The 18,988-nt window shown below is 41.3% G+C and overlaps 2 protein-coding genes across 2 annotated transcripts; one reads left to right on the top strand and one right to left on the bottom strand.

The window, feature by feature from the left end:
* Nucleotides 1-532: 532 nt before the first annotated feature.
* On the top strand, nt 533-2,369 carry mnx1 (motor neuron and pancreas homeobox 1; the record flags this gene model as incomplete). The annotated part of the gene is made up of 3 exons (XM_080794217.1): nt 533-1,031; nt 1,605-1,765; nt 2,070-2,369. 3 exons carry the CDS (start codon nt 533-535, stop codon nt 2,367-2,369), a joined length of 960 nt encoding a protein of 319 aa, XP_080650343.1.
* Nucleotides 2,370-5,835: 3,466 nt separating this feature from the next.
* On the bottom strand, nt 5,836-18,670 carry nom1 (nucleolar protein with MIF4G domain 1). Its single transcript, XM_080794198.1, has 11 exons — nt 17,422-18,670; nt 17,111-17,223; nt 16,500-16,695; nt 15,191-15,514; nt 13,600-13,710; nt 12,103-12,273; nt 11,632-11,753; nt 11,389-11,521; nt 7,629-7,760; nt 7,388-7,497; nt 5,836-6,664 (listed from the first exon to the last, which is right to left on the bottom strand). The coding sequence occupies exons 1-11, from the start codon at nt 18,409-18,411 to the stop codon at nt 6,487-6,489; spliced, it is 2,580 nt and encodes an 859-aa protein (XP_080650324.1). The 5' UTR covers nt 18,412-18,670; the 3' UTR covers nt 5,836-6,486.
* Between the last annotated feature and the right edge of the window lie 318 nt (nt 18,671-18,988).

Genomic DNA, 18,988 nt, shown 5'->3' with positions numbered 1-18,988 from the left:
ATTATTGAATGTATAGGCCTCAATATATATATATATATATATATATATGGGATGTGTGTGTGTGTGTGTGTGTGTGTGTGTGTGTGTGTGTGTGTGTGTGTGTGTGTGTGTGTGTGTGCGTGTGTGCGTGTGGCCATACATTAACGATTTGCATTTGTTAGCTGCTGCCCATTTTCACTCATTCGGTTCCTTATTCACTTTCCAATATTCACTCGAGCAAAGTAGGCAATAATTGTTTTCAGATTTTCATTCTCTAAAGTTGAACAACATTATTGCTTAAACCATGCCCTCACAATCCTGGCCAGATGGGTCGGAGCGCAGCGGCAGTAAAGTCCCAAACACGTCCGAATGGTACAGCCCCCTGTCACACGGAGCACCAATCGCCTTCATCGAATAAGGATTAAGTGTCACGTTGAGTTCTCCGCTCACACTTCTGCCGAGACCATAACTTTTGAGAGGTGGAAAGGCAACATTCCCCTCTTCGTTTAGAGACACGATAACGACGCTGCAAAGAAGGGACACATTCGGCCAAATGGAGAAATCCAAAAACTTTCGCATCGACGCGCTGCTAGCAGTCGATACGCCCAAGGTGCAGACGTCCCCGCTGGCCCTGGTGACTTCTCTGTCCTCCTCCTCGATCTCGTCGTCCGGAAGTGTCACAGCCTCGGAGCTGAACACCAGCGCCGACTCTTTACGCACCGAGACGCCGTCTCCGCCGAGGATTTCCTCCTGCGGTCTGATTCCCAAACCGGGTTTCTTGACAAGCCATCCGCACAGCATGGTTGGATTACATCCGCAGAGCACGGTGGGGATCCCCCCGCAGGCTCTCTACGGCCACCCGATGTACACGTACTCCGCGGCGGCCCTGGGACAACACCCGGCCCTGTCCTATTCCTACCCACATGGCTCCCATCATCACCACCACCATCCCAGCGACTCCCTCAAGCTCACGGCGAGCACCTTCCAACTGGACCACTGGCTGCGGGTCTCAACAGCTGGAATGATGCTACCCAAAATGTCCGATTTTAGCTGTGAGTTATCTTTGCTTTGCTTGATCTACAGATAGTAGGCTACTGATATTATTATGAGACTGTTTATGTTATGCATTATATTATTATTATATTTTTTATTTAGAGGTGCTGACAATATATAGGTTAACTCCAGTCCATAATTGTGATATATCTAGTAGCCTATATGAAAAGGCTTTAGGCGATTATTTTTTCCACTTTCTGAAAGGAACTCAAATGGACAGATAATGGACAGTGGGAAAATGACAGAGGAGTGTGAAACCCACAGTCGACACACTATTTGCTCACCCAGATACTGCCTGTCTTGTTTCTGTTCGTTTTAACAGATTTGTTCCAAACGAAGTGGCAAATAGCACTCTGAACATGTGTGTCAGTGTGTGCACAGCTAGGCAGGCTAATTCTCTAAAGCATTTCACATAAACGTTAGCAGAGGGCATGCTTTGTAATAGGCTAACTCAAATTAAAAATGAGCTTTCTGATTCGAAAAATGTAAACACAAGTCGAATACTATATTGTCACTCAAATCGCAAACAATTTGCGAATTAGGAATTTATGTTTATTTATTTATTTTTTCAGCTCAGGCCCAGTCCAACCTACTGGGGAAGTGCAGAAGACCCCGAACAGCCTTCACAAGCCAACAGCTGCTGGAACTGGAGCATCAGTTCAAGCTGAACAAGTATCTGTCTCGACCAAAGCGCTTTGAGGTGGCTACGTCTCTAATGCTGACAGAAACCCAGGTAATATAGCTTTGAACAGGCTTCATCCATTTTTGCATTATTATTATTTGTTTCATTATTATCATTATTATTATTGTTAAAACAACAGCCTATATTGGCGCTACGGCTGGAGCCGACACTGTATTCATTATTCGCCAGGCAATCTTACAAAATGACCTTTACGCACGGCAGGTTACGCATAACCTTTTGGCCACCTGGTGTGCGTGTGATCTGTGTCACCCGTTCGAGCGTTCATTCGTCCTTGTAGCTATAGCTATACTTTTAATAAATGAATAAATCCCTATCACCAACTTGTTCTTCTCAGGTTAAAATCTGGTTCCAGAACAGACGCATGAAGTGGAAGCGAAGCAAGAAGGCTAAAGAGCAGGCCGCCCAGGAGGCCGAGAATAAGAAGAGCAACAAGGACAAGGACAAATCATCTGATGGACTCGACTCATCGGCGGATTATCACAGCAGCAAGACGGACTCAAAAAACGGCAGAATAAGAGATTTCAGGGACAGTGACGACGACGAGGGCGACAGCTTCCTGTACAACTCGTCAGACTGCTCGTCGGACGACGAGAGAAATCACCACACGAGCAGCAATATAAGCCCACAACCTTGAGACCTGTGCCTGCACCGAGGGGGAAGGCAAAGGAAAAGGGACATTCTCCATTAAAAGGTGACTGTGGGGATTGTCCCCCCACGTTGCAGCTGCATGTAACCCAACGTCTAATCACCTACCTGGATTTTTTTTGTTTTGTAATAATAATAATAAAATAAAAAAAGGATTAAAAATATATATAGGTCAGCTGGATGGATGCTGTCTGATCCCGCCCCGGTACAGGAAGAGTGGGCACTTTTAGGAAGAGTGTAGCCATATGGACACCCCGATGTAAAATGGCATATTTGGTCCAAAATAGCCTAAGATATTTGGAAATTTGTCTCAAAGTAATGTTATACAGCGTACAGCCTAACATAGAACATGATTGAGCATTTGACATTTAATATTTATACAATTGCCACAAAACGAGTCATTTTGAACATAGTTGAGGCGTAAATGTATACAGGCTACTACGTCTGTATAGGCTATACCGAGTAGGCCTAGTCTACCGTGCATTGTTCAAATACTTTGCATTATAGGCTACTGAAGACCATTTTAGTTTTTTTGCACAGAATAGCCAATTTTACATCGAGGTGCCCACTTTCCCCTTGGAGCCCACTCTTCTAGTTGTATCATCATCCTCATAAACGAGCAATAGGCCTAATGCCGAGAGGTTGAAGTTTTACATAAACGGACATTTATCGAGCATTATTTTGGCAGTATCTGTGACCTTGCATGGTTTATGTGCAATTTATGCTGCTGTAACCTGGCTAGGACACTGCAACCCTACTATTCTACTCCACTGTGATATTTGTCATCGTCAACAATATTTTAAGTATAGCCTAATAGCCTATATGACCATAATATCCACTATAAATAGACCTCTGCTGCATTTTGTCGTATTATGATGTTGGACTCTTTCGTGGTGTTATATATTTAGTATTTGTGTCATATGCAGGAAAAAATGTTATGTTTATTTTTCTATATTGTATTTATAAATGGTTATACCGATTTGCATGCTAAATTATTGTTTAGCGTCTCTATTGGTGCAGACAATGTGAAATAAATTTGTTTTATATTACAACGCTATCACATTTTTTATTGACATTTCTCGCTCAATTGCGAGGTCCACCTCGAACTTGTAACAGGAAATAGAAAATAGCTTTTCCAGTTCACCGCGACGTGCTGTTTTTCTCCTGACTTTGACAGCTCGGGTCATGGGAATTACTGTTAATAGCGCTGTCGTTGGGATCTGTGCAAACGTGCAGCGAGAGCAAACACAAGTCGGCAGTCACTCAGACGAGAGAAACATTTCACACCAGTGTAGCAATGGGCTGCTAATAATACACCATTGAAATAATGGGCCGTTAATCAACCACTTGTCTGCTAGTACAAGCACCTTTTCGGGATTAAAATCAGTTGCTATACTGAGTTATTTAAACGTTTACGGTTTACTGTAAGTCGTTTTATTTCTATGGAAAAACCTTTTTTCTAATACAAGTGTCAATCGTGCATAAGGCAGAGCCAGAGCACCACCACCTAAGTTTAGTTTCCTTTCATCGTCTTGTATTTTTCTACAAGTCATTCATTATGCAGTGTGCGCGCTTACACACACACACACACACACACACACACACACACACACACACACACACACACAATATTTAAGTGATCCACTGTGTCTAATGCAGGACTCATAAGCAGATTTGAAAACATAGTCATGGTTATACCCAATATAGTATTTGGATGGAGCCCACACACCACAGGTATAAGAAAGACGTTCTTTATTGAAATACTGACAACGTTTTGATCTATTTGATCTTCATCAGGTCATGTGAACATACACAAAAGTTTGTTATTTGAAATGTTAGTGCACTAACATTTCTGAACAGACTATATTTACATCAATATGTCTGGGTCCCCACATACTCACTCAGGGTTGACGTGTCACACCTGCAGTGATGGGAGGGGCACCAAAATGTGGTGTTTTGATTGGTTAATGGGGGCACTCCCTTAGTATAAAAGTACAAACTTTTGTGTATGTTCACATGACCTGATGAAGATCAAATAGATCGAAACGTTGTCAGTATTTCAATAAAGAACGTCTTTCCTGTGGTGTGCGGGCTCCATCCAATACCTACTGAAGTTTATTTAGTCCAGCCTGTCGATGTGCGTATTCTACGCCTGCTCTATACCCAAGTATAGGCCACGCAAGAGTATAGGCTATACGCTATCGCATATACGGGTAGGCTATTTTAATTCAGCAGTCCACCCCCAAAAAGTGAAAAACTAAACAAAACAAAAACTTAAATGCTAAGACATGTGTGCCTCAATCACTTAGGCTATCTAATTTCCCACAGTAATCAACACAGACTGATTAACCTATAGGCTATATGTCATTAGAAACAATAATTAGGCTGCTCACTCAGTGACCCTAGTAGTCCTTATCTTGCTGTTTGTTTTAGCTTACACTCAAAGTTCACCCGAGGGTCAAGCCCAACCAGACATGCAGGTAACATTGATGTCACCTGCATGTCTCACATACTATATAAACAAAAGCCAGTGTATGGACTACTTAGTGACAAAGTTCTCCATTCTCTTTTTGTTAGTGAATCCCTCCTGTTTTTATGTGAGAACGTCTGGGAACTCAGATTCGTGTATTATAGCCGCAGTGAAAACATCAAATGCTTACTACAGCTAACCCTGCTTTTCACTTATAGGACATTATAGGAGACATTTGAAAACATTTACATTTTAAACAAATATTAAGCCTTATTTTATGTCTTTGGAAATTGTGGAGTTCCTTGTATTTGGTGGATACACTTGAATCATGAATCCTCAGGATTCAGGTTCTGAAATAAGATACCTGGTAACATGTACTTCAACCCACTCCCTTCAGGAGGCTACTGTAGAGTTTTAATGATTAGGCAGGGACATTTCCCCTCACTGTCCGATATTACCCTCTGACCGCACTCCCCCTTGGATTGATGCAGGACATGCAAAATTGCAAATGGAGCTAATTAATAGTAGCCTCATCAAATGTAACAGAATGACTCTGCTATGCTAACCATGCAGGCGGCAACTGTGTCAACTAGTCAACAAGGACAGCCTGGAATCAAAGCCCTGGCCTGGGTCATGGGGGATGTGTAAACAGTGTTTCATGAATGAGCATGTATGTACACCAGTTTCAGTTGCCTTGTTTACATCAAACTCACGGAAGATATAACCTCACCGTGTTATATAAACTCTGTTGATGATCAAATGATGGAAATTAACCAATTTACAGTACAAACATTAATCAGTGATGAATTGTGTTGAGCAGAACACTGCTCACTCGTAGGCTACGTGAATTGTTGCTGTATACAAAGCCTTCAAGAGGGCTGTCTTAGATATAGGTACTGAACACCTGATGTAAATGATATTACGTAAACATAATAAAATCACTGTATTCTTTTTTACACTCAAGAATCTGCATATAGCATAGATGTCGAAACAAACCATTTAATGACCAGGTTATGTACAAATATACACAACATAATAGATTATTGAAATATGAAAAAAAAGGAAAACATCTATGATATAGCTTATCACTCTGTCAATTATAATAAATTGTTGCAACAATAATGTGTGTGGGAGCAATGTGCACTGTTGTTTAACCCCCACCAAAAGGAAAATATTACAAATTTAAGTGAAAGGGGTACATTGTTTTGTTACTAAATCCATGATGAATTTATATAGGACCACACCACATGAAAAAGATTGTTAAGTATATCCAAATACTAATTTGAATGTCTTTCTTTGCTAATGTAAGCCCTTTTCTGGGGAAAAAGATATACATATCGTATACTGTATTGCGGTGCTGGTGTATATGTTAAAACTGGGAAAGCATCTGTTTCACAATCATTTTAACACTTTTATACTTTGTCTATTCAATAATATCTGCTATGTTCTTTAAATCGTGAAAATTTGAAATGGGGGGTCCGCGACCTTGACATGAAAAAGTATTGAGCACCACTGATATAGCAACATATGTTTTATAGAAAACTGATTTAGCAGGCATTTGTAGAATCAACCCCAGGTCTTCATGGGTCAATATATCTGCTATGTGTGTGTGCGTGCGTGTGTGTGTGTGTGTGTTTTACAGTTTGAGCTTGGCCTCTCTCGCCTCCATGGCTCGGGTGGCGACCTGGGCGCGCTCCGACAGCAGAGCTGCTTGCTCAGCTGGTCCCTGGGTCTGGGCATTCTTCAGCAGGAAGTGGCTGATGAAAAGCTTCAAGCCCTCTCGCAGCATTCCGAGCTTGGGAATGCCCGAAATCCTGGAGGATGGACAACAACGGGGGACATTGATTCAGACTTTCACACAGTGGTTTGCAGTGGTGGAGTAAGTGGTGGAGTAAGTAACAGAGTACATTCACTTAATTTTTCAAATTTCATTAATTTGATTAACTACTCCACTACATCTCAAGTAAAAGTACAATATTTATTGTATTTTTACTCAACTAATTATTCAAAGTAACTAGTTAACTAGATTTGGATTATTATTACAAAACCACTTCAGACATATATACTTGGGGAAATTTGAAAATAGCCACTCAAGCTGACAATGCGTCGCAAAGGGACGTGTTGTGAGCGTGTACTTTTATCTTTGCCACTTCAAGTACATTTTGAACTGAGTGTTGCTGTACTGTATTTGTACTGTACTGTACAGTACAAGCTCTCCTCCCTGGCCTCTGTGTGTGTGTGTGTGTTAGGCTGCGCAACAGTGACACTTAACAGTGACAATAAACGCTATTTCCGCACTCGGACACGGCACAACAGACACAGTCAGGGACATCCATATGGACACACATTGCTAGCCACTCCATAGCACAACTCAAAAATGTGATTACTTCTTCCATCACTGCTGGTTTAGACAAATAGGATGGCGTCATAGCCATGGTCAACAGGAATCATTTTTCAATTTAAATAGATATCATTGATTGATTGATTGATTTGTATAAGTATGGCTCAATATGTACACAGAATATGATGACACTCACTTTCCAAATATGATGACCAGTTCCTCAGGCTCATTTTCTTTTAGTAGCTTGCTTAACACTTGACGCAAGAAACGCACCTTGGGCTTATCTAGTTCTCCAAACTCTATTGCCTGCACAGACAAACACAGAGAGAAACATCACCAACTCGTTCAGTGCAATTCATGACATCGAAACGGACATCACTGCCAGACTGCAAACCGTCCTCAATCCTCATATTAAGCATAGATGTCCTGCCACGCACTTTGAGGATGGAGATGGACAGGGCCTTGCTCTGTAGGACGTGAGTAACCAGATGGACCAGGTTACTGAAGGTGCTGCTAGAAAGATTGTCCAGCTCTTTGAACTTGTCCCACAGGCTGAACTGAAAGGTCATCTAGGGAAACACAGAGGGTTCAAATGATTATTGTAGAGCCACAAAATCAAACAGAAGACACAAAAACAAAGAGTAAATTGAAATGCTATGAAAGCAACCCCCCAATTCAATTATATTAATCATTTGTTTGATCAAAAATAGTAATGAATAACTTAATCACTATGAGAACATAATTGATAGATAAACCAAGGAAAAAAGGGAGCTTACCAATAACTGATTCATAGATCAAGGTGTACTAGTGAGGCAGCCGACGGGCAGTCAGGGACGGCCAGTTGACTTTAGCATACAGAGTGCAATGATTGCAATGATGGCTAAGTGATCTATAGCCAGTAATGACTCTTAATATCTCCTCTAATATCTCCTCCCTCACACACAAACACAGGCAATCCACTAAAGCCAGGTCCACCTTACACGAGAAAAACTAAAATTTCCCAGCAGGTCTGACTGAAGCTCTTTGATGGGGACAATGGTTATCAGTGTCTGATATGGACCAGTGTCCTGCGGGTCAGCTAGGGCGGAAGCGTGGTGTCACCTCCATTGTTTGCAGTCGGGGTAAGTCAAACAACGTGAGAGGAAAGAGGTGTGAGAGGCTCCCACACTGTAGTTAAGGTGACCTACCGGTCACAGACGGGCCACATGTAATGGGGACTGGGGAGTCTGGGTGGTGGAGTCTGGGTGGTCAGATTTTCCTGTAGCTTAAAATATTAGTAATAATCAGAAAAATCACACCCGTGTGAAGTGAGGGGCGCTCTTATCGTAAATTCTGCATTCATTGTCAATGGCATTTAATGTTTGTGTTACGACAAAAATCTACGCTATAGGTGAATATAGGAGGGGCTAGCGCCCCTCAAAAACCACAACCATGTGAAGTGAGGGGCGCTCTTATCGTATATAATCATCACAGACCTCTTATTGACAGTTGAGAGTTGAAAGCCTCCTAGTACAACATATCGATGTTTGTGTTACACAATGTTTGTTTACACTATGACTTAAAATTGTCCATTCATTGTCAATGGGAATTGGGTTTGTGTAGGACAAAGTTTGTGCGCACACACACTAAAAGCTGGACATAGAAGGGCCTAGCACCCCTCAAAAAAGCCACCAGCAACGAATAATGATGTGGTCTATGAGATGTCAATATATAAGGCCACATAATACGTACTATGGAGCCTATACAACTGAAAAGAGTGACAACAACATACAGTACATGATCAAAATAAGCCACTAATGACGTCATCTATGCTATTGACCAAATGTCAATATTCAATAAGTCTCCCATAATTATTTTTTGCATACATTAATGTGCATAAAAGTATAGGAAAAATAGCCGACCTACAAGCTCACAACATGATGAAAATGTGACTGAGTTGTGAGGATACCGGAGAACTCGCCAGTTTACCAACTCGCCGCATCGAAAATATGTCAAACCCACAGCTGTTATAGTTAATTTCCAATGTGATCAAATAATTTTGTGCAATTAAATGGTCAGCTAGATATAAAAAGTTGAGTATGTGTACCAATTCAGGATATTGTTTACTAATGAAATACATTGTGTCTGTACTTTGGTGTTTAAACTTTAGCATTCCTACTTCATCTAGTGTAACTCTAAACAACTATCCTCTCTCTCTCTCTCCCTCTCTAAGGTGAAGTAAAACTAAAATGCACTAAACCGCGTCAAGTCGGAAAAATGGCGAGTTCTCCGGATACCACCAGTTGTGATTGGATCGGATCCATTGGAACATTCAAAAAGTACATTTTGGACATCCTACATTTCACACACATACAGTATTATACTGTATATTGACGACATCAGTTGTCAGTGTCTCAACAGCCCAAGCTGTCCTGTCCTCACTAACTGCGACTATGTCAGGAGATCAGATCGGCCAACGTCAGGTGACATCTCATGAGTCTGACAGATATAGCAGCTATTGTTTGAGGTTTTTGACGATATAGGTATTTGCAATTTGCAGATTTGTTTAAAAAGATAGGAGATAGTAAGCTCAGAGTCAGAACACATCGTGATGCGCTATGAGCTTGTAGGTCAGATCATTTTGATATTCTTTAACAAAATTTTGCAAATGTTCGATCAAAAATGCGATTAATTTCAGCTAATATAATAATCATTGCGATTTCAATAGGGCTTTGCACTACTGTGCAGTGCTCAGGCCCTAATAATACAGTAATAATAATAAAAAGTTGTTTCTTTTTACAAATGTGGCATCAGTCGGTCATGTTTAGAGGTTGCTCCAAACACACAAACTACAGCTGATAATCAGTTGATGGCACTGTTCTGTGCCTGCATGACAGGAAATAAATCTCCTTACCATACTGGGCGAATACATGAATGAATAATGTTATAATCCTTGCATGACTCTTTAATGAATGTAGCTCTTTGAGTTGTTGTCGAACACCCAAACAGTTGGCAGGGTTTTACAACCGAGTTTTGTTCCTGCAACGCCGACATTGACTTTGACACTAAACTGAAGAAGCAAAGAGTTTACATGGTGGTCCGTTGTAAGCTTTCATGACTCCTTTTCCAGTCTGTTTATGCATTTCTGCTGTGTCATGTCTGACCCAGATCATATATGGGCACAAACCTAACTAGAGAAGCAATAACAAGGATTACAACAAATAAAAGGATGTCAGTCCTCTAAATTTGGAAGTTTTTTGGGCATAAATTAGTGCGTTTCTGCGTTCCATAAAATAAAATAAGTGCTTGTGTTTTGGTCTCTAGGGCTGCCTACACTAGGGCAAATGAAAGTGAAATGTTCTGCCTTCCCAAAGAGTTCCACCACAGATGTAAACATTGTGTAATTAGGCCCCACTAAATATGGACGATTGTCAGCAAAAAAAACGCTTTTCGACTGCCCGAATGGCTGACAATGCCTTGTTCTGTAGACGGCACGCCTCTACACTGTGAAACACAAGACATGAATATATTCATAATTATCTTGTGTAGTGGCAGAAATCTAGCCTGGTTAACCACTCCCCCTTGAATGAAATGTTTTCAAGGGGGCGTGGTTAACCACTAGGCTAGCAGAAACACCTATGAGGTAGTCAAGGGAGGACAGAAAAGATAATCATCAAATATCATAATTGTACTCTGATTATGCACTTTGAGAAAATATTCTGGCCCTCCCGAGTTAAATTTCTGGGAAGATGTCCACATTAGGAACAGAATGACCCCCCAGGAGATTGCATGCAAAAGACAGATGAAATAGTTGGCGAAATATTTGGCTTTTCACTCGGTCATAGCGAACTTTAGAGTGCGCGGTTTCTCGGAAATATGTTGTTATGTTCTGGTGTGTTCTTACCAGTCAGCCAAGGATTAGGATTGCCAAATAGCCAGATAGGCAGAAATAGATGATAGAAAGAAAAGGCACTGATAGAAAGAGTATTAATACCACTGAGATGTGTGTTGCAATGGGCAGAATTGGACCAGAGAGAATTTGACCATAGCTTGCTTCTGCTATCCTTTGTAACCTGGACGTCATGCAAAACACTGAGCTTGAAGATCTACTGGCCATTCAACTGGATTCAGAGATTTTGCTGTCGGAGGGTATCGACTTTTCACATTGTTCTGTAAATTCAATCTGGTCAATATAGACTGTAGTGCACACAGCGCTACCTGGAATCGTCTGTCGTGGGAGCAGAACTTCTCTCCTAGCACGGCATAGAAAGCATTGAAGGTCTTCTCCTGCAGGCAGCAGTCGATCAGAACACGGACTATCTCTCTCTCCTGATGCTCCTTCAGACCCATCCTTCAGTTCAAACGAGGCAAAACAGAAAAAAACAACAGAACCTTAAGTCCACACTGAAATATTGCCTTTGACCAAATACACGTCACATCAGAATGGCCTTATTACTGTACCTCAGGAGTTTTTCAAACGCATCCAGGTAGTCCTCACTGGTCATCAGCACACAGAAGATATTTCTCCTGACCTCCGTGTTCATTCTCTGTTTCCTGGCCATGTCCAATACTTTGGCACTAAACTGAACAGTGCAGACAGGATGAGTTTCATCAGCACAGCTTGATAGTACACCAAGAGTGACTAGCATAGCAAGGCATACACACTATATTAAAAATAAACTTTTGAATTATCCCTATAGATCGATCCTGGAGCAACTGTAACGTTAATTATACATTTTGAGATGGCTCTGTACTTGGTGTGCTTCTTCAAGCTCACAACGCATAGAAACGCATTGTGAGCTTGTAGATCGGCTATTGTAATTGTAACCGTATTGCAGCAAAAGCCTCAGTGTACATTTTGAACCGGAAAGTGTCAATTTTAGGTTTTTAAATGAACAATGAGGATTGCCAGTAAGGGGTCGGGCGGTGTACCTGTCCTTCAGCGGTGGGCTGTGAGACCGGCATGTTCCCCTGGTCGTTGATCATGGGCGCTCCACTCCATGCAGACCCAACGATCCACCAGCGCCCCACCTGATCTGCAGCCAGGAGGCTCTGCAGGGAGACCCTCAGCTTCACGTCGCTGCCCGCAGCACTCTGCTTGATCTGGGGTCACACAGTGGTCAATAAAAACACCACAACATAAAAATACTCTTGTTGTGCCCCCACATTACAAATTATAAAATAAATATACTTACAGCACCAAAGTAAAGGTACCGGTATACTAAAATTCAAAAATGTGTATGACTTTTCTGAAAATAGCAGATGTGAGCTTGTAGATTGGTTATTTTCGAGTAGTATAAAATTAAGCACGAATGGTTAATTTATGTTTTGTAATTTGTATTAATAATCTAAATCTGCAAACTAGAAACTAAACCTGAGTAAAGTATAATATTTGCCTCCAAGATTTATACAAAGTATAAAGTACTGAAAAATGAAAATTTTTCAAGTAACGTAAAAGCACCTTAACATTGTACTTAAGTGCAGTACAGCACTTGAGTAAATGTAGTTATTTTCCAACCACTGGGATACACATTCATCATTAGTCAGTATTTACTGGACAAACACTACTTGTAAAACCTGCAACAAATTAAATGGGCAATTAAAATACACTGCTACAAATTAAGATTAATTCTGAATGGGACCATCAACATTCAACAAGCAGCTTCATCAGTTTGTAAGGTGGACCTTTGAGGCCCCCTGGTGTTAAAAGTGAGAGCTACAAATAGAAAACTAATCCTACTATAAATGCCACGTCTCTGTGTGTGTGTGTGTGTCTGCGTGCGTGTGTGATGCACGTAACTCGAGAACTGTTCGCCCCACCAACTTCTAATTGGACACACGCGTTCCACATCCCCGCAGGGAGTGCAGTGCCCGGTATCGAGTCGGTCGGACCCACGGTTCTCCCGAACCACCACAAAAGGCTCTGCTCAGGCTCTGCCAGTGGGCCTAATCAGCCTAAATCCCCATTTAACCAGTCCACTTTTCACAGTCAGTTTGCCCTCTTCAGACACAGGCAGATACAACAGAGATCTCCATGTGGGACACATACAGACAGTTAAAACGGGTGCTATGACAAGTTGACAACAGGTATTATTAGGTTGCAAAGTTGCATCGTTCTCAAATAGGCCAGTGGCCGACGGGCACGTACAGGTCTAGTGAGTAAAAATAACATACAGTATGATGATCGCTAACCAATGTGTTAAATTTAATCAGGAACATCTAGATTACAAATTCCAAAACCAATAAAGTGCCTGCATTATTATATGTACTGTAACATTTTCAGATGGGGATCTGTGGCCACTGGCCAAATACAAAAAAAGGTCCTTGGCACTAAACGTTTGAGAACCAATGATGATACAGGCATTTGTAGAATGGGCCTCAGGTCTTAATGAAAGTTAAGGAGATTAAATTATGAATATGATGATGTACCAGTGTTCTCTGCAGCTTCCTGAGTCTCTCTACGGGCTCTGGGTCATAGCCTGGGATCTTCCGCATGTCGTTGTTCTTCAAAGCCAGCATGGTTTCCAACATGAAGCGCACCTGAGATCATGATCACACATTACATGAAACCTGGTTAACACACTCAGATATACAGAACAGATATACAATCAAATCACCTTCATTTCACTCATTTTTAGCGCCCCTCCTACATCCAGCTTTTAGTTACCGTCCACAAACTTCTTAAACAAACATTAAATTCTCATTGACAATGAATGGAGAATTTTACATCAGTGTCTGTCTGTCTGAGCAAATAGGCATAGAGTCTATTTTACGTCATGATTATGTACGATGATAAGAGCGGCAAGAACGGAGTTCTCCGCCCTATTAAATAATTAGTAACGCCCAGGACGGAGATTGATCAAAAGGACGGAGATTATTGACCGATCGCATCGATCCACAGGCTGGGAGTGTCTGTTGCACAACACTCAATGTTATTTTCCGGTGGGACGCCATCGAAGATTCCCCCCCCCCCCCCCATTTTAGCCGACGAGATCGGAAATCTTAAAACGTTCAACTCTTGATCTAAATAATTCCGTCCAATTCTAAAAAAAGATTATGTGTTAGACGGCCCATCATGGTCCCGTCGCTAGTCACGTTGTTGTCGATCGCATCGAGTGTTTTGGCTACATCAAACTACTTCAGCCACTTCCGGGATAGCATCCGTTCCGTCGCTAAATGTGCTCTGCTGCTATAAATCGCTGGGCGGTATGATTTAATGGATTAAATAACCCCTGGGTGGCGGACACATTTAGTGTGTCGTTGAAAAACATACATTTTTTAAGATAAAATAAAAAAAGTTTGAAGGACCACTTCACCACTTTTCAAACTATCTTAATTGAATTGGTCCTACACTAATGGTCCTACACTAATACCACAATGTTCTACTCAGTCTGTGTCTCATGGGAGGGCTGTGTTCAGAAACCGGTCCACCAGTGACGTTAAGAGTTTTAATTATCGTGAGAATGATGGCTTCCATTATAGCACTGCAACTTTCCAGCAATAGAAAGCCTGTAGTTTCTATTAGCTTGGATTCTCCATCGATGATGTCACTGGTGGACGGGTTTCTGAACTGCCAACAGACCTCCCATGAGACACAGACCGAGTAGGAAAAAAATCTGGCATTTTATCATGAACATTAGTGAGGAGTGAGGACCAATTATATGAAGATACTGTACGTTGAAAAGTGGTTAAGTGATCCTTTAAAACAAAAAATCACAGATTTTCATCAACGAAAGACGATTCCAACATTTTCTAAAGTATTTCATAAATAAAATTTAAAAATATAATAATTACCATAAATAAATAAAGTTTAAGAAGTAGATTAAAACAGCAGATCTACAAGCTTGTAGATCTGCTATTTTCACTTGTTTTGGTCTTGAGCTAAAAAGTTTGGGAACCACTCGTGTAGAGGACTTTACTGTATGGAATACCTTACAATTTGATTACATAGAGTCAGTAAGTTATGCATTCTTGTCTAAAAGTTAAAATTCCTTATCTGCTGTAGTACTCAATGTTTTACCCTAGTTTGATCCTTAAATGTGGATCCAGCATCATTGGCCTTGCGCTGAGCATCAGAGATGAGTTCTTTGAGGGCCAGAGCGTCATCTCTCCGCAAGGCGAAGCCAACCGTCTTCAGCACAAACAGTACAAGCTCAATGTCCTTTTCAGTAAAGTTTCCCACTAGCACCTTTAGGATGTCAAAGATAAGCATCGAGTGGACCACTTGGAAATTGTACATGTGAGCCACCATGGCCACCAGATTGTCACTCTCTTTGCCTCCAACTGGGTTCTTGTACAGCTCGTCATACTTGCGTACCACCGTCTCCAGGAAATGGGCTCCAACCTACACAATGGTAAAATGGCACAATTTAACCACTTTCCATATGTTGGGCTGCTTGGGCACATGATTTATATATCAAAAATATAAAATCTACATGTTCACAACACATCACAGCAATGTTTCAAATTATAACATAAGGCTTAATTTGTTAATACAAGTAAATTATATCTGACTATTATATTAATATATGTTCATGTATGTGCAATTGTAAATTTTATTTATTTCACTAAAAACATTTTAAATCACAAAAAATGCTTAACCTTGTTTGTTAGCCAATTAAGCATTTATTTGTTGAAAATAGCTCATAACTTGTATATTTGCCATTTGTTTTGTGCTCTTGAAAATGTTACCCAATGACGTGCCCAAAAAAGGGACATCAGTGGTTAGCTATTGACTGCTGACTGTGTGTTGACTTGTTGTAGTAATGAGACTGTGTGTGTGGTCAATTACAGGATGGAGTCAACATACGAAAGAGATAACAATGCTAATACACCTTAAGTAAAGGAAACCTAAGGTATTAGATGTCACGTTTAGGGCATTAGCTTACAAAGCCGGCAATGCCCTTTTAGGCTACACCTAATAAATAATCCAAGGGCTAATGTCCATTCTTTGGCTAATTGCAACTATTGACTTCTCTCACACACAGGCTGGGAAAAAATAAAACCCGCTTTTCGGGGATCTCTTATCAGTAGAGCAGACAGTGAGCTAAGGTCATCAAAAAGCCATGACCTGCAACATCGGTGGTATTAGTGTGGCAACAGCATGGCATGAATTGCATCCAACAGATAACTAGACTCGACGTTTAACACATTTAAAACCAGGACCATTTTAGTATTTGCGTTGGTTGTTCAAAAATAACAGATACGGTATACAAGCTCACAGCATGCTGCGAGCTTGTACTGTACATCTCTTTTTTGGACATTCTAGAAAAACCTTGCAGGCATTTGTAAAAATGGGCCTCAGACCTCAAGTGGTCTGTGAACCGTACCTCCAGCCCCACGGAGTGATGAAGGATGCTGACCAGGAGGATGTGCTCCATGAGCAGTCTGTCGGGCATCAGGGCCGGGGTGACGCAGACGGCCAGCACCGCCTCCGTCAGGATGTCGTTCATGTCCTTCCTGCTGCTGCTCATGTACAGCTCCTCCAGCTGGCTGCTGATGGACGCCATGCTGGGCTCACTCAGCCTGTGGATGTCAGAAACCTCTTATCTCCATATATATATAATATATATTTTTAATGTTTTTTATTTCCGTAAATTAACTCTGATTATACAAATGACTCCTATATTCCAAGTGTCCTGAAAACATTATGTTTCTAAATCAGTGGTTCTCAAACTTTTTCTTGTCAAGATCCCCCAAAATGATATGTATTTGGCCGTGGACCACTGGACCCGATCTCAAAAGATGTTGTTCAAGGGACCCCCAGAAGAAAAGATTTGAGTTCAAAATGTTTTAAAAGAAATTCCAAAAATAGCATGGTTTTCTCATTGTGCTCCTGAGTGCAGACCTGCTCTTTGTCTAAACAACATTATTGTAGAAAACGAATATCAGGACCTATGGAAGGTAGCGGTAAGGAAGGATGTATTAACTTGGTGTGTACCTGTTCAGCAGGCCTTTGACATTCCTCTTCAGTTTTCCGAGCTCAGCTTTGCGCTTATCGTCTCCGGTGTCACGCAAGTGAGGGGGCACATACTTGCCTGCCGTAGAAGTGACCTAAATGTTGGAAGACCTCATTTAAATTTAATTTGTGCAGCATAAATGTTCAGCTGAAGAAGCTCATCATCTTTAACCACGACTTCCCCATTTTGGGCATGTCATATAGGCAGCACACAAGCTGTGAACTTGAACAAACAAAATGGGTCTTGCAACTAAGCATATTATCTAATAAACATTAGGAGTTTCTGAACTTACATTTGCAGGCGTAGCCTGGAGGACATCTTTGCATTCCTCCACTTCCCCTTCACTTCCACTGGCCAGGTGTGCTGCTCCACCCTCATCCATCTCATCTTCTGCCTCCATCTCATCTCCCTCTGCTTCCTCTTCATCCATCATCCCATCATCATCTTCCTCCTCATCAGCATTCTCTTCATCAGTCTCTCCATCCAGATCACTGTCATTTTCACTGCTTTCGTTTGCAGAGTCGTCTGTCATTTCTTCCTCATCGCCCGAAATGTCAGAGTCACTCTTATCAAGCTTTTCCAAGTTCTCTTTGACCACGTCCACACCGTCATCATCATTGTCCAACAACATTGCTGCACCGGTAGATTCATAGTCGGATACCCCAAGGAAGTGATCGAGTGCATCTATTGCAGTGCAGTCAAGGAGTTTCTTCTTGATTTTTCCCTTATTGTACCCGAGACAACGCATCATATTCTTGATTTCTCTGTCCTCCTCCTCCTTGTTGGCCTCCAAGAGAGCCTTATTTCTGGATTCTTGAAGTTTGTTGGTTTTCTTTCCTTTCTTCTGTGTTGGTTGTGTTTTGGAATCCTCAGACTTCTCTAGTTTAGCATCAGTTGACTTTATTTGAGGAGTATTTGACACAGCTTTCTTTGTTTTCTCCTGCTCTTTCTTCTCTTTTGCTTGTGGCTCATCATCAGCTAGTTTTAAAGAATCGTCACCAGCACCCTGAGATTGTAGGAGGTTATTCTTACCCTCATAGTAACATTTCATTTTTGCTTTTTTCATCTTTCTCTTCTCTTTTCGTAGCTCTCTCCGACTTCTCTTCTTCACAAATCTCAAACGGTCGTTTTTTTCTACTTCTTCCCCTTCCTCCCCACCTTCCTCACCACCTTTCTTTTTAACGAAATCGTCCACTGAGTCCATGTACTTTCTCAGCATCCCATTGTCTTTCATCTTCTTCTTTTTGACGTTCGCCCCCCTCTTACCTCCTCTGCCTTTCATATTAAGCCGAAAATGTTGATCAACAGTTAAGATTCACTGGCTAAAGGTTTAGCTCATTAGCTGACCAACTTAAACCAGTCTCACTCTCATCACCTACCTTTAACAATGTATACCAACAAACTCTAAACTGGGAAGCAAAGCTTTTCCGAAACGTTTACGGTTCAAAGGTGATGTGTTAAACCTTATGGTTTAAACAGATAATAGACACGCAAGTTAAATGTTGTAACGTACACATGTGTATTTACATGAGGTTGACCCAAACAACACACGTGACAATTCTCTTCCAGGGCGTCTCTGTCTCGTCGTAGATTGATGACGTACGGTCGACAGTGTTGCCAGATATTGCGAGCGAAATAAGCATTAAAGAAACCTATAAAAACAATCCCAAAACTAGTGAAGCTAGCATCGCGGTGCGACCTTTTTTTTACCCACCTGGCATGCCATGTACATACAGTGTTATGTTTTCCTGTGATATTGCTTTTTTTCTTTTTTCCTCCTTTTTTACCTGTGATGATATTGAAGACAAATCATATCTATGCATGATTGCATATACGGCCTAAATGGAAACAAGACCAAG

The sequence above is a fragment of the Protomyctophum bolini genome, assembly GCF_963924005.1.
Source record: "Protomyctophum bolini genome assembly, chromosome: 21".
Taxonomy (NCBI): domain Eukaryota; kingdom Metazoa; phylum Chordata; class Actinopteri; order Myctophiformes; family Myctophidae; genus Protomyctophum; species Protomyctophum bolini.
This window is presented reverse-complemented; position numbering and strand designations above follow the sequence as displayed.

Excerpts from the sequence above, each read along its gene's own strand:
- nom1 (XM_080794198.1), bottom strand. The coding sequence starts at position 18,411 with ATGAAAGGCAGAGGAGGTAAGAGGGGGGCGAACGTCAAAAAGAAGAAG. Across the intron at positions 15,515-16,499 it reads ATCACTCCGTGGGGCTGGAG|GTTGGAGCCCATTTCCTGGA; the intron begins GTACGGTTCACA and ends ACCATTGTGTAG. Across the intron at positions 13,711-15,190 it reads CATTTAAGGATCAAACTAGG|GTGCGCTTCATGTTGGAAAC; the intron begins GTAAAACATTGA and ends TCATGATCTCAG.